Source organism: Pinus tabuliformis, chromosome 6 (assembly GCF_031772625.1).
Source record: "Pinus tabuliformis cultivar Carrire ecotype Pingquan chromosome 6, CPIR1, whole genome shotgun sequence".
NCBI classification, from domain to species: domain Eukaryota; kingdom Viridiplantae; phylum Streptophyta; class Pinopsida; order Pinales; family Pinaceae; genus Pinus; species Pinus tabuliformis.
In genome coordinates, this window is record NC_142292.1 from 1,159,873,535 (window position 1) to 1,159,886,879 (window position 13,345).

The window sequence follows — 13,345 nt, forward strand, 5'->3', positions numbered from 1 at the left end:
ATGACTCCGTTATTTACAGACACCACTTGTACCAGAGAAGCAAGGATATCTACCTGGGAAGCCATGTATAGATTGTTAGAAGAGGAAAAACCAAGGATTATGAAGGTTACAGTTACAACAGATGGACGTGGCTCCTCTAAAGCATCCCTAACTGAGCTTGCATGCTCGTTTCTACATCGTATTGCGGCAAGGCCGAAGATACTTCCCTACACTGATATGGTTAAATGGGTCATCGATCATGCAGATATATCTGATAGAGAGTTCAAGACGGCCAATCAACTAGTCTTGGGGTCATTTACCCCAAGCAATTTGAGGCGCATGTACCACTTGCCAGAACCTCAGGCTTCCTACAACAAGCAATTTGTAGAAAAATTCACCCAAGAGAACGAAGATTTGGCGGACTGCACAAAAAGCCGGCCTACCAAGGAGGAACCACTAAAGAAGGACAAAAACGGTATGTATGCCACTGACTCTCTCTGTTCTCCTTATTGTTTCACTGCTGCAATGTTATGTAGAATATTCGAGAAGCCAGAAATCAACAAGTTTTCGTCAGAATGGTTGCCTTTATTAGATGCGGCCACCAATGCCACCATAATGGATTGCGCCCAGATTTATCAGATAATTTAGCCTCTGCTATTTTAGGATATCGAACTAAAAGAAGTTTTTCTCAGAGGGTTTACCCTCCATTCTTTTTAAGTGCCTACGTCATGGACGCCATTTGTTTTGTCTCTGATTTTCCTATCATGGGGTGGAAATGGACAGTACAGAACCCTCTTCCTATTCAATTTTATCACAAAGAACTGTGGGAATCTAATTTCATCCCACATTTCTACAAGATTTGTCATGGAGTGATGCTCCCTATTCATAGAATGATTTACAACAAAGACGCCCCAAGGTTCTCTCCAGAAGCTGAAGTGGACATTCTCCCTGTGGGAAGGTGGTTCACAGAGGAACTATTCACATACATCAGGGTATTTGGTAGCATTGCCTCGCCTCACATACTACCTTTGCATGTCTTCGACAAACTAATGGCCAGAGAGATAGCTTACCAACTATCCAGACCTGTGGTGTTGGGGGAATGAGCAAAGTGCTCAAAGATTCTAAAAAGGCCATTTGGCCTCAATTCCTTGTATTCTGCGGGGCTTTTGCATTATTTGATTTAGGGCATGCTTTTAAGAGGTTGATAATATGCTATGTTTACAACTACCCAAGTTCCCAGGGAGGCAGTACGATCCCTTTGATGTTGTAAAGGATTTTACTACAAAGGTTAAAATAAAAGTGTTTACCAATGAAGAAGATTCCTTTGATGATGTCTTTCCGCAGAAGCACACTTTCAGAGAAGTCTTACATATGGTACAAATTTAGTTTGATCAAGAAAAATTTAGTTTTATCAAGAAAAACTTCAAAAGTTTAACAATTACAGAGAACAAAGGTTAAAGAAGGTCCCATTGGACAAACTGCGTATTGAACCAATAAGGGAGCCCACTCTAGTAATAGAATAAGTGGAAGTTCAGAAGAAGAGAAGTCTAAATCCAATTCTGAAAAAGAATTGGCTAAAAAGTCTGATGATCAGTGCAAAAGTGAAAACAGCAGAAGTGAAGGGTCAGTTAAAGATATAGCTCAATCTACAGAGAAGCTTGATCAACAGGTTTTGTCCCCAGAACAAACTAAAACTCCCACTTCCCTTCCAAAGCCAACAAAGCCAATTATAGTGGACCTAGAAAAGGAATGGGAGAGCTTTAATGATTTAATCAATACTGAGGAATAAAGCATAGAGCCACTGAAAAACCTAGGAGAAACAACCATAGAAATGGTGGTGAAAGGGGCTACAATACTCAAGAGATAGAGCATATTCCTGTTGCTCCGTCATCTAAAATTGTACTAAAAATAGAGGAGATTCCTCCTCTGGATGTATTTTATAGCCTGCAACATAAGGTTGTTGTCAGGAGGCAAAGGAAGAAAAGAAAAATAGATGTCGTGCTCTCTCCAGAGGCTAAACATCTAGATGTTCTGTGGAAAAACCCAACTACAGACCCATTGGAAAACCTAACTAGACTCTCTCAGATCGCAGGGGCATATGCTTCTGCAACAATTGATAAGGCAACTGAAGTTCAAATGTTATTAAAAGAAAAGGAGGATAAGATTCTATTTTTGGAACAGAAACTATAGCAGGCTAGCACCAGTCGAGAAGCAGAGATACAACTGAAAAAACTCCAATAGGACTTCCAGCAAAAGCAGTTGGATCATCAAAGCAATCTGGCCAATAAAGAAGAACAATTACAGACCATGATAGGACTGCATAAGGATGATCCTAAGATTGAAGAATTTATTGTGAGGACCACATCTTCCAGGCTATATACATTTTTTTTTTTTTTTTTTTTTTTTTTTTACAGCAAATACAACAAAAAAGAAACGCATTGAGATTCAAATTTATTTTGCAAATAAATTTCTGCCACTCCTTCCAGGAAACATATCATAACATTTCATACCTTTAACTAAGATCAACAGTAATGAAATACATATGTACCGTTCACCAGAAGGCGAGACTCCGCTTGCTCTGTTGTTGCTGGTATTCCCTTGTAGCTGGTCGCCTCCGCGAGTGAATGATGACGCAATTGATCCGAATGCGAAGACTCACCGGTTAACCTCCCAGCCTACTCCTTGGGTACTCTTCTTCCCCGCGGACCCCCGAGCTGCAATGGGGTTGTACAATGGAGACAAGCACTAGCTAGTAGAGGAGAGCACACCTTGGCTCAAGAGTCCCATCTCTAAATCCTCTACCTCACCAAACTCACTATAGCTTCGTAATCACTGCTCTCACAACATCTCCTCCATCCAACCATAGGGTTCCCAAAAGTCCCTTCTTCCATGGCTTGCCCCTTCTTTTATAGGAGTCCTCATAGGTGACACTTGTCATGTCATGCATAATTAATTAATTTTTTATAATTCAATAGCTTGATTATTCACCCACCCATGTGTCATTCTCACATCAAGGGTCTCCCAAAATTATTTACTTAAATTTTTATTTAAAACTAATATTTTCCTCACCTCACAAGATTCCTATTTCTTCTCCTAGTTGTCTCTTTATTCCCCCCTTTTATTCCTTAATTTGTGTTTATTACTTGAAGTCAATTAATGAGTCAAGATTTTATCCCCAATCTACTCCCTAATTTAACTCAGGTTATCTCCTAGATGGATATTCTTATGCTGGTTGTTGACACATGGAGCTTCTCTATATTTCTCTAAATTTAATTTATTATTCTCATTTTAATTCACCTTCCTCTTTTCTTAATTAGGTTTAAATTAGTTTAGGATTAATCTTTATTCTTACCATTATGTTTGTCTTTCCCCTTTTTCCTAATTAAACCACATAATCTTCCTGGTATTTTCCAAAATGGGAAGGGTAGAGTTTTTAAGGTACTCTATTTTAAATTCTTCCTATGATCCTCCTTATTCCAAGTTTTATTTTTGATTTAATTACATTGGTTTCTAATCATCATTTACCCTTGATGTAAATTTACCTAGTTTTCATTCCTTGCTTATATTTATTTATTATTATTTATTTTTTAATGATTCCAAGGATGCCAAGTTTGGTTGTGCCCTTCGAGAACTTCCCTAGAAGTTCCAAGGGTGCCACACCTAATAGTTTATTTGTGATGTCAAGGGTGTCAGTTTGGTTGTGCCCTTCAAGAACTTCCCTAGAAGTTCCAAGGGTGCCACACCTAATAGTTTATTTGTGATGCCAAGGGTGCCAAGTTGGTCGTGCCCTTCAAGAAATTCCCCTGAAGTTCCAAGGGTGCCACACCACTTGCCCTTCAAGCATCCAGTGATTACGAGGGGAAAGTATAATGCAACATCATAGACCACTATCATCTCTTATGTTGCCTGCTATAGTGAGACTAATGGTGTCGGGGATCAAGGAATCCGCCTTGATGCGCGCCCCCCGGTAAAGTCCTCATGAGCGAACCATCTTTGGAACCTGCCCTCATGGCATCATGATCTTCAAGGCGAAGGTGCTTCAACCCTTCCAGCCCAAGTCACGGCGGGAGTGCTAGTGGGTGGGATCAGGGACTCTGTCCCACCCCTCCCATGTAGTTCCATCCACTTGTACAACCCCATCACCCATATGTGAGTCATTCGGTCAAGCAACTAATATGTGCCTGCAACCATTAATATATCATCAGAATATAGTTAAACATATATGGCAGATTCTAAGATTGACTTAGACTTTCAAAGATAAAATAATATGAATTTTCGTCAAACCAGGTGTCATCAACTCGTCACATGCGAGTGCCTCTGATAGTTCCCTGTCATACTCAATAATCATCAGTGACACGGTTTCTCAATGTTAGTCAATTATCATAATAGCATCATTAACAATTCCTGGTCATTCACATCATTGTCCATTGTAATTCTGAACTAAAGGAAGTAGGTAACATAGGGGACACATCCCTCATGGCCATCATCAATAATCATCAATGGAGACATACATATTCATTAAGCTATCAACATCGTAACATCGTAGAAATATACCTATCCATAAGATTTAGCCTCATTATGCTTTTAGTAGAGCGCATACATATTCTTTACTACCCTCGTCATAATTTCAAATAGAGACCAACTTAACTATTTAATATTGCAATCATCATAACACTGATAGATAAGATACATAACCATTCATGCTACCATAATATCAATGGAAAGCATTCATAACATCACAACCATGAATATCTCAATCGCTAATAATAGTGTCATGGGACCAGATCCTCAATCTGAGGTCTTCAAAGAATAGAGTGTCTAAGATAATGTCGTATTAGGGTAAGGAAACTAGAGTGGGCACTACATACACCCCCTCTTAACAATGGACTTCATCCCGAAGTCCTTAGAACATAAAGGAGAAACGGCGACACATAATCTTAGGAACCCTTCCTGAAACTCTTGCCAACCTTATGGTGGCAGGTTAAAATTTTCCCAAGGTATCTATAATACGAATTCCATTATAACTGAAGGACTATATCTGGGGAACATTGCAATCCACTTTTTGTATAAATGTACAAAACATACATTATAGATATTATTAAAATTAATAGTTAAAGGAAGCGTCATACATAAACTTTTCCAACAAAATCATCATAATCAAAATCACAACTAATTAAAGCAACAATTAATAACACCCACCTTCCTTCATATGACAAATTGACTAATTTAGGAGAAATCTCTCTAGTTTTATTCATTCAATCATGCAATTAAGATAGCAATAATTTTGTATTAACTCAAATTCATAGGGGATGCCTATGCCTTTTTCATAGGAGGAACTACCCACCTTAAGCTTGGACTTCAATATTTGTAATGGTCAATAATAATTGTGTTAATTATTGGTGATATTTCACCTATGACGTAATCCACCTTTGTTTACCATCTTCTAAATCTTCAATTTTGTAAGGAACTACAATCAGTACTTTGATCTAGTCACAATAGATGCATTTGAAGAACTTGGTTGTGGAGTGGTTGTATGTAGAGAATTAACACTAGATGAAAGTTTTTATATGTGTTCCTTTAAATCAATTATATATTTCTTTAGTTTGTTGTGATTCTTGAGTTCTATTTTTATAAAATCTCTAATATGAGTGATTTTAGATCACTTTTATTTTTCTCTAGTTTTCATGATTCTTGGCCTTGATTTCCTCTTCAACTTATCATGATTCTAATCAATCAATGATACGTTTGTATTGAGTATCTACCACTTGCATGTCTCTAATTTGTCCATTCTAAATTGGCCTTTGGAGAAGAAGTTTTAAATTTTGAAGTTTAATGAGGTCTTCCATACTTAATTGTATGGTTTTGTCGTTCCTAAATTTTCTTAACAAAGTATAAACATTTTTTTTTTTTTCTAAATATTCAAATTGCTCATATAATGATACAAAAATGGCAACACAAGGTTGAGTTGCAACTATGTGTTGTGATGAATGGACAACAATATGATATGGCAACTATATGACATAGAAATCACATCTATTGTACAAACATGGAATGATGTTGGTGTATGCGTTGCAGAGTGATACAACAATTCCAATGCACGACAATTACATAGAGAACTTGGCAACATAATTTTTTAAATGTCAAGCCTAATTCTTCTAATTTTTTTTTATTTTTTTTTTGCTCTTTTGCAATCAATTTTGCTTGAAATCCAATAGGAATTTGTTGGAATTACAAGTTATAGTAGGTATAGATTGAGCACCCCAAAGGGTTTTTCAAGGTAATAAATCCATTTATGCATTCAAAAATGCATTGAAGTAACCAAAAATCACAATCTTGCCAAAAATTGCATCACTAGATCCTCATGAAAGAAACCAAAATATAAACAATTAAACTATGCATTTTTAAACAACAGCGAATGAAAATAGTATATAAAAATCAACTAACAATATGGAAAAGAATATTTTTGTGTGATCACAGTGACAAGTATGGTAGAAATGACAAGTTCAATGTCTCAAACTATCTTTGATACCAATGGAGCATAAAAGTCCATGATAAATTTCCTCCGTGATATAAAGACAAAAATATAATAATATATAAATGTTGAATGAATAAATTAATAATGATGACATTTATTGTGAATGACCCTCATGCATATTATGAATAACCTTTATGCATATTATATAGGAAGATATTTTATTATTATTATTATTATTTATTATATTTATTTAATTATTATTATTATTATTAGGTTTATTTAGTTGATATTTATAGCAAGAAAATATGAAAGAAGAATTTAATATACAAATATAATCTCAAAAATGTTATATAAAGAATTATAAAGAAATACTAAATTTAGGATACATATATATATATGGATTTTCACATATCCACATTAGCATAAGTTGCCATTAGGGATGATCGCTTTATATATCTTTATCTTTAGTGGTTCATCTTTGATTTTGGAATGATGGGATAAATTATGTGAAAATAATTGAACATTGACTCTTTAGGAGATAAGCTTGGAATATGAAGGAGATACCATAACGTTCCCTTCAATTTCCTTATACAACTGTTCACCCAAGGAAAACAGATTGATATGAAAGATGAATGGTCACTGTCAGATGTTTCTCCATCTCCTATGATACAACTTGATCCGTAATTTTAAATGGAAAAATAACACTTCCAACCAGTTTAGAGTCTAGCCTTAGTACAAAATTCATTTTGCTGAAGACTGCTCCATCAGGGTAACTATACACTTAACTCCTATCAGTTTTTGACAGCAGACTACATATCACATATAACCAATCTACAGTTGCTTCTACATTTGAAACTGAGATCAGAGCTGATAAACCATCTTAATGTAAAACAATGAGCAGAGACATCAAGTAATGAGAGAAGACAAAATCTGGGAAATACGAGATATAATATTGATTTCTAAATATCTTTGATCCTTCATCATTTACTTCATAGTACAAGTTCTCACGTAATTACTTTTCTTTCTATCAAGCCAAAATGTAGGTACAGAACTTTTATGTAGTGCCGGACATCAACTTTGTTCTTCATGATGTGGAGGAGGAGGTAAAGGAACACATGCTCAGCACACACAGTGAAAAGCTGGCCATTGCTTTTGGTATTCTCAACACAAAAGATGGAACCTGTATCAGGATCACAAAAACCTCCGTGTCTGCACTGACTGCCACAATGCCACTAAATTCATCTCAAAGATTTTAAGGCGAGAAATACTTGTGAGGGATGCAAATCGTTTCCATTGTTTCAAGGAAGGATTGTGCTCTTGCAAAGATTATTGGTGACCTGCAGTATTGAAGCTATCAAGACAATGTGCTTTTGGAAAACTTCATATTAATTTGCACAAACATTTCAACAGGGATCTAAACCTTGCCTTTCGTTCTAAAATAATGCAGTTTTTCAGGGATGAGCCTGATCTGCATGCTCTTTTTTTTTTTTTTTTTAAGACCACGGATTTTCTGTCTATCTAGTTTGAAAATGAGATGGCAGGCTACATGTGCAGAAGTAATTGAAAAAAAACAACTAACACAGTGGGCATCAGATGCACATGTGGGGGAGATGATATATATATTCATCTGGTTTGGTCAGGCCTCAAGGTTGAAGTTGACTGCATATAACAACTGGATTACTGGGATTTCACTAGTTTTGTGATCACATACATTAGAACCACTGATGAACTGCATCGCTTAACCCTCCAACAAGTATGACAAGTGTGTGGTATCTCAAGGTCCAAGATAGCACGATTTGGTCATCTAGAGGAATGTTTTGGAGTGACTGGACATTACCTGTAAATTTTTGAAAGGGAAGCCACCTTTTTATGTGGGCGTTAAACCCAGGAAATCTCAACCCCACCTCATGTAATTGTAGCAGCTAGAGTTGAAGTTGCTGGTACTAAGCCAACTAAACTACATTAATTCTGGCCAACACCACTCACAAGAATACGGATGAGTATACAAACCAATATAATCAACCCTATTTAACAAGAGTGGACCGAACCCAAATGTTGGAAAGCTACAACAACAGCCACAACCGGCAAACCCCATACAAGGGAGGAGCATACCTGCCAGGATTTGAACCTGGTTTTTCATCACAACTACTCTAAGTTGCCAATAGACCACAGCCTGACAGAGAACATTATCTGTAAATTGCTGCACTGTCTTTGTAAATGAATATTTTATGATAATTTCAAGATAATCCAGCTTTCTTATACATGATATCTCGTCCACTGTTAAGTGTAAGAATGGAAATCACTCTGCTCTTATTCTCTCAAATCTCTTGCATTCAAAAAATTTGTATCTGTGCTGCAAAAGAACAACAATTAGCTTGACTTTAGGCTGTCGTCAAATCAACCTAGTATCACCTTTGTGTAGTTTAAATGATTTGTCTCTTCTTTTTGGCCATAAATAATTGCACCTAGTTTCATTTTGCTTCTAAATAATTTCTCACTTTTCTTTTCACAGAAGGACTACTTTAGGCTCCTGAAAATGTTTCAGGTACAGTGCTGAAGGATGTATTGAAAATTTGTACACTCATCCATGCTAAAACTTGATGTTAATGTACGGCTGTATGGAGTGGCCTTTGAGATTAAGCAACGCTCAGGGAGGGTCCTACTTGTCTTTTCACGCAAGTGTTTTTGTTAGTATAGATTAAATATTTCTTCAGCCAGTGTAAAGTTATCTATATCTATTATGAAATCAAAGATGTTCGTCATTGTTTTCCTTCCCACAAGTAAAGAAATGCTTGTATGTTTTAGGAAATATGAATGTTGATGGATATTCAATGCATCTGGAGACTGGCAGCTGTATTACATAAACTCATCCAAATTTCATAGAAATGACTACAATTCTTTGCTCGGTTGTTAAAGAGCTATGTCTGTTTTTACAGTAATCTTGTTGCATCATTTTAGATTTCTAGACCTTGCTTGCTTCTTTCCGTTATGCAATAATTCTAGAGAAGTTAGAAAAGTCTAACGTCTTGAAACTATCTTAGTACATCTGTCAAATTCATATAAATTCCTAGTCACATCAGCATATCCGATTGGGTCTTTCATGCATCGGATTTGAAATGACAATTCTAGTTTTTACAGATTAGTTTTAATTTTTTTTATTCTATGTAATATCAATGGGGTTTAGGGAGATTGTGAACTAGAGATAGAATGTTAGCAGTATTTGTTAGTGGTCTTAAAAGAAGTTCTAAAGATCGGTGCTACAAAAGCCTTGATAAAATTGGCGACTTGCAAGTCTTTTAGAGTGTCAATTTTATCCACAAATTTTTTTTTTATTTGAAAAACTCCCAATTTTATTGTAAAAGTCACAATTCTTTTCTTGAGTCAATGGAAAATCACAGGTTGCTGCTAGGGCGAGTTAAATTAACTTTTTGAGATTTTTTTTTTTTTTTTTTCATTTTGTATGCCCTATGACGCATTTCGAGCAAAGGCTCGAAAGGAGATTGGCAGGAATTTTTAAATTTACATGACAGTAAATTTGGTTCATCAGTTTTGTTACCAGCCATTCCTTTAGGAAGGAAATGAATATAGCTTTTCAAAATGTGGTTGTTTATTATAAGTTAGACGTACCAGATCCTCCTCTGCTCAGGAGAAGTGTCCAAGGACTCCTTCACACGTGATCGCTTAAGTTTGCGTTTTTGCCTCGAGGTAACTAACTTCCATCTTGAGTAATCAATTAATCCCAAAAAAAAAACATTTGATACATCGCCAAACCTCAGAAACACGTCCCATCCCACGGCGCAAGTGCACAAGCATTACTTAACTCAAGGGACTTTTTGTAAGGTCCAACCCTAAGCAAAGTATTCTCGTTTTCTAAGACCTGATTTTCATTCTCCATGCTGTATAATCTGAAATAAAATCTAATTTATTGGCAAGCAGTTTAACGGACAGATATGTGGTATGTTGACGGGCAACCTGTTAAAGAAATCTGATCTATAAACCATCAAATCGGGAGAGAATCCAATCCGCTTCTGCTCCGTTTTGGGTATTCTATTCACATTGGTTTGACGAACTGGTCTTCTATTTCCATCGTTTTGCTGACAGGACTTGGGTATGTTGTTTTGTATTCTGGGTAAAAAAAAAAACTGTTCTGCCTTGTCCTAAACATCAACTCAATCTGGGTTCGTAGGGTTCGCTGTTTGGCTTTGCGCTTTTAAATTCAGTATCAGTAGGTATTTCAGGAACAGGTCCCCTCCTTGCTACTAGATTGTGTAATAAAACTTGCTGGAGTGGAAAGGGCAGTACTTCGGTTTCCGAGAATAAGCATGGAACTTACGTCCAGTGGATATACCAGAACTTTCGGACCTAAAAATAATCTGAATCGGACGTAAGGATATTCAACGGGGAAATAACTAAAAGACCACATTAAAGGATCTATAAGGTCAATCGATTAAAAGAACATGACTGTTCAACAAAGAAACCCCGAGACTAGTAGAGGGAATTAAAGCAAAAATTTCAGACTGCAAATAACAGAAACGCTATATCTGGTTTCAAACATTAACAGAATAAAGCTCCACACAGCAGAGATATCGATTTAGACTCTGCACACTAGGGTTAGATTAATGTATTCCAGACTCTGGCCTTCAATAAAGAAAAACAGAGACTAAGACGAGTTGCTCTAACTCACCTATAGGCTCCGGCGCACGAAAGCGTCTTGTTAATACGGGGACATGTAATGGATACACACGAACACGCAGATGGGACGCGTCCTTTCCGGCAAACTTGGCCATGTAGTTGTTACAAGCAATACGGGTCGCTTCCAACGCCTCGCTCATTACATTTTCCAGGTGAACGCAGAAAGGAAACTCGTCCGCTGCTCTTTTCTTGGCACCAACATCGTATATGCGGATTTTGGGATCTGGAACGACCCGAGAGTATCGAGGATTCGGGTAGGGTTTGTTCTTAATCTGACGATGACATCTCGCTGGACCATTCTTATAATTTACAACAGCGAGCCGAACGCCCGTAGTTGAGATGAATCGTTGTAATTTACCTGGCCAAAATGTTTTTCACATAAAAGAAACAAACATCATATAACCTAGACGCATTTTTTTTCCAAGCCTGTACTGAAACCTCATTGATGTAAACGCTTCTAGCCTTTCTTCATAGTTAGGTTCTCCTTATCAATATGACAAAGTTCTCCTCGACAGTTTGACCGCGACACATTGTTCATCTCAAACATGGTTCCAAAACCCCACTGATGTAAAAACTTTGAGTCTCAGAAATTTGGACACGTTTTTAATCCCGAACCTGATTCGGAAACTCCATTGAAAGTATGTTATTATCATTTCTTTCACAGTAAAGGCAAAGCCCTCCCCTAATCAATATAATAAAATTCTCCCGAACAATTTGAAATCTGACACCATATTTTGCAAATCATTCTCTTGTACATTATACAAAATTTTAGGGTAGAATGTTGTAGAAATTTAATCAAAACTAGTCACGGGCCCATAGGTCTCAAGGGTTTAACTTGGCTCTGATACCAAGTGTGAGGACCACATCTTCCAGGCTATATACATTTTTTTTTTTTTTTTTAACAGCAAATACAACCAAAAAGAAACGCATTGAGATTCAAATTTATTTTGCACATAAATTTCTGCCACTCCTTCCAGGAAACATATCATAACATTTCATACCTTTAACTAAGATCAACAGTAATGAAATACATATGTACCGTTCACCAGAAGGCGAGACTCCACTTGCTCTGCTGTTGCTGGTATTCCCTTGTAGTTGGTCGCCTCCGCGAGTGAATGATGACGCAATTGATCCGAATGCGAAGACTCACCGGTTAACCTCCCACCGTACTCATTGGGTACTCTTCTTCCCCACGGACCCCCGAGCTGCAATGGGGTTGTACAATGGAGACAAGCACTAGCTAGTAGAGGAGAGCACACCTTGGCTCAAGAGTCCCATCTCTAAATCCTCTACCTCACCAAACTCACTATAGCTTCGTAATCACTGCTCTCACAACATCTCCTCCATCCAACCATAGGGTTCCCAAAAGTCCCTTCTTCCATGGCTTGCCCCTTCTTTTATAGGAGTCCTCATAGGTGACACTTGTCATGTCATGCATAATTAATTAATTTTTTATAATTCAATAGCTTGATTATTCACCCACCCATGTGTCATTCTCACATCAAGGGTCTCCCAAAATTATTTACTTAAATTTTTATTTAAAACTAATATTTTCCTCACCTCACAAGATTCCTATTTCTTCTCCTAGTTGTCTCTTTATTCCCCCATTTTATTCCTTAATTTGTGTTTATTACTTGAATTCAATTAATGAGTCAAGATTTTATCCCCAATCTACTCCCTAATTTAACTCAGGTTATCTCCTAGATGGATATTCTTATGCTGGTTGTTGACACAGGGAGCTTCTCTACATTTCTCTAAATTTAATTTATTATTCTCATTTTAATTCAACTTCCTCTTTTCTTAATTAGGTTTAAATTAGTTTAGGATTAATCTTTATTCTTACCATTATGTTTGTCTTTCCGCTTTTTCCTAATTAAACCACATAATCTTCCTGGTATTTTCCAAAATGGGAAGGGTAGAGTTTTTAAGGTACTCTATTTTAAATTCTTCCTATGATCCTCCTTATTCCAAGTTTTATTTTTGATTTAATTACATTGGTTTCTAATCATCATTTACCCTTGATGTAAATTTACCTAGTTTTCATTCCTTGCTTATATTTATTTATTATTATTTATTTTTTAATGATTCCAAGGATGCCAAGTTTGGTTGTGCCCTTCAAGAACTTCCCTAGAAGTTCCAAGGGTGCCACACCTAATAGTTTATTTGTGATGTCAAGGGTGTCAGTTTGGTTGTGCCCTT

General features: G+C 36.6%; 1 protein-coding gene across 4 annotated transcripts; it reads right to left on the reverse strand.

Moving 5' to 3' along the window:
* Positions 1-2,533: 2,533 nt before the first annotated feature.
* LOC149262922 (large ribosomal subunit protein uL16-like) lies at positions 2,534-11,843 on the reverse strand. 4 transcript variants are annotated; one of them, XR_016259210.1, is made up of 2 exons: positions 11,139-11,843; positions 2,534-4,160 (listed from the first exon to the last, which is right to left on the reverse strand). XR_016259210.1 is itself a non-coding variant. In XM_089425426.1 (2 exons), exons 1-2 carry the CDS (start codon positions 11,284-11,286, stop codon positions 8,765-8,767), a joined length of 186 nt encoding a protein of 61 aa, XP_089281552.1. In that variant the 5' UTR covers positions 11,287-11,807; the 3' UTR covers positions 8,666-8,764. The 4 variants fall into 4 exon arrangements, 2 of the variants coding, with proteins under 2 accessions (XP_089281552.1, XP_089281556.1); XR_016259209.1 differs by lacking the exon at positions 2,534-4,160 and adding an exon at positions 6,888-7,791; XM_089425426.1 differs by lacking the exon at positions 2,534-4,160 and adding an exon at positions 8,666-8,802 and having other exon boundaries at positions 11,139-11,807.
* Positions 11,844-13,345: the final 1,502 nt, after the last annotated feature.

Excerpts from the sequence above, each read along its gene's own strand:
- LOC149262922 (XM_089425426.1), bottom strand. The coding sequence starts at position 11,286 with ATGAGCGAGGCGTTGGAAGCGACCCGTATTGCTTGTAACAACTACATG. Across the intron at positions 8,803-11,138 it reads TCGTGCGCCGGAGCCTATAG|ATACAAATTTTTTGAATGCA; the intron begins GTGAGTTAGAGC and ends TTTGCAGCACAG.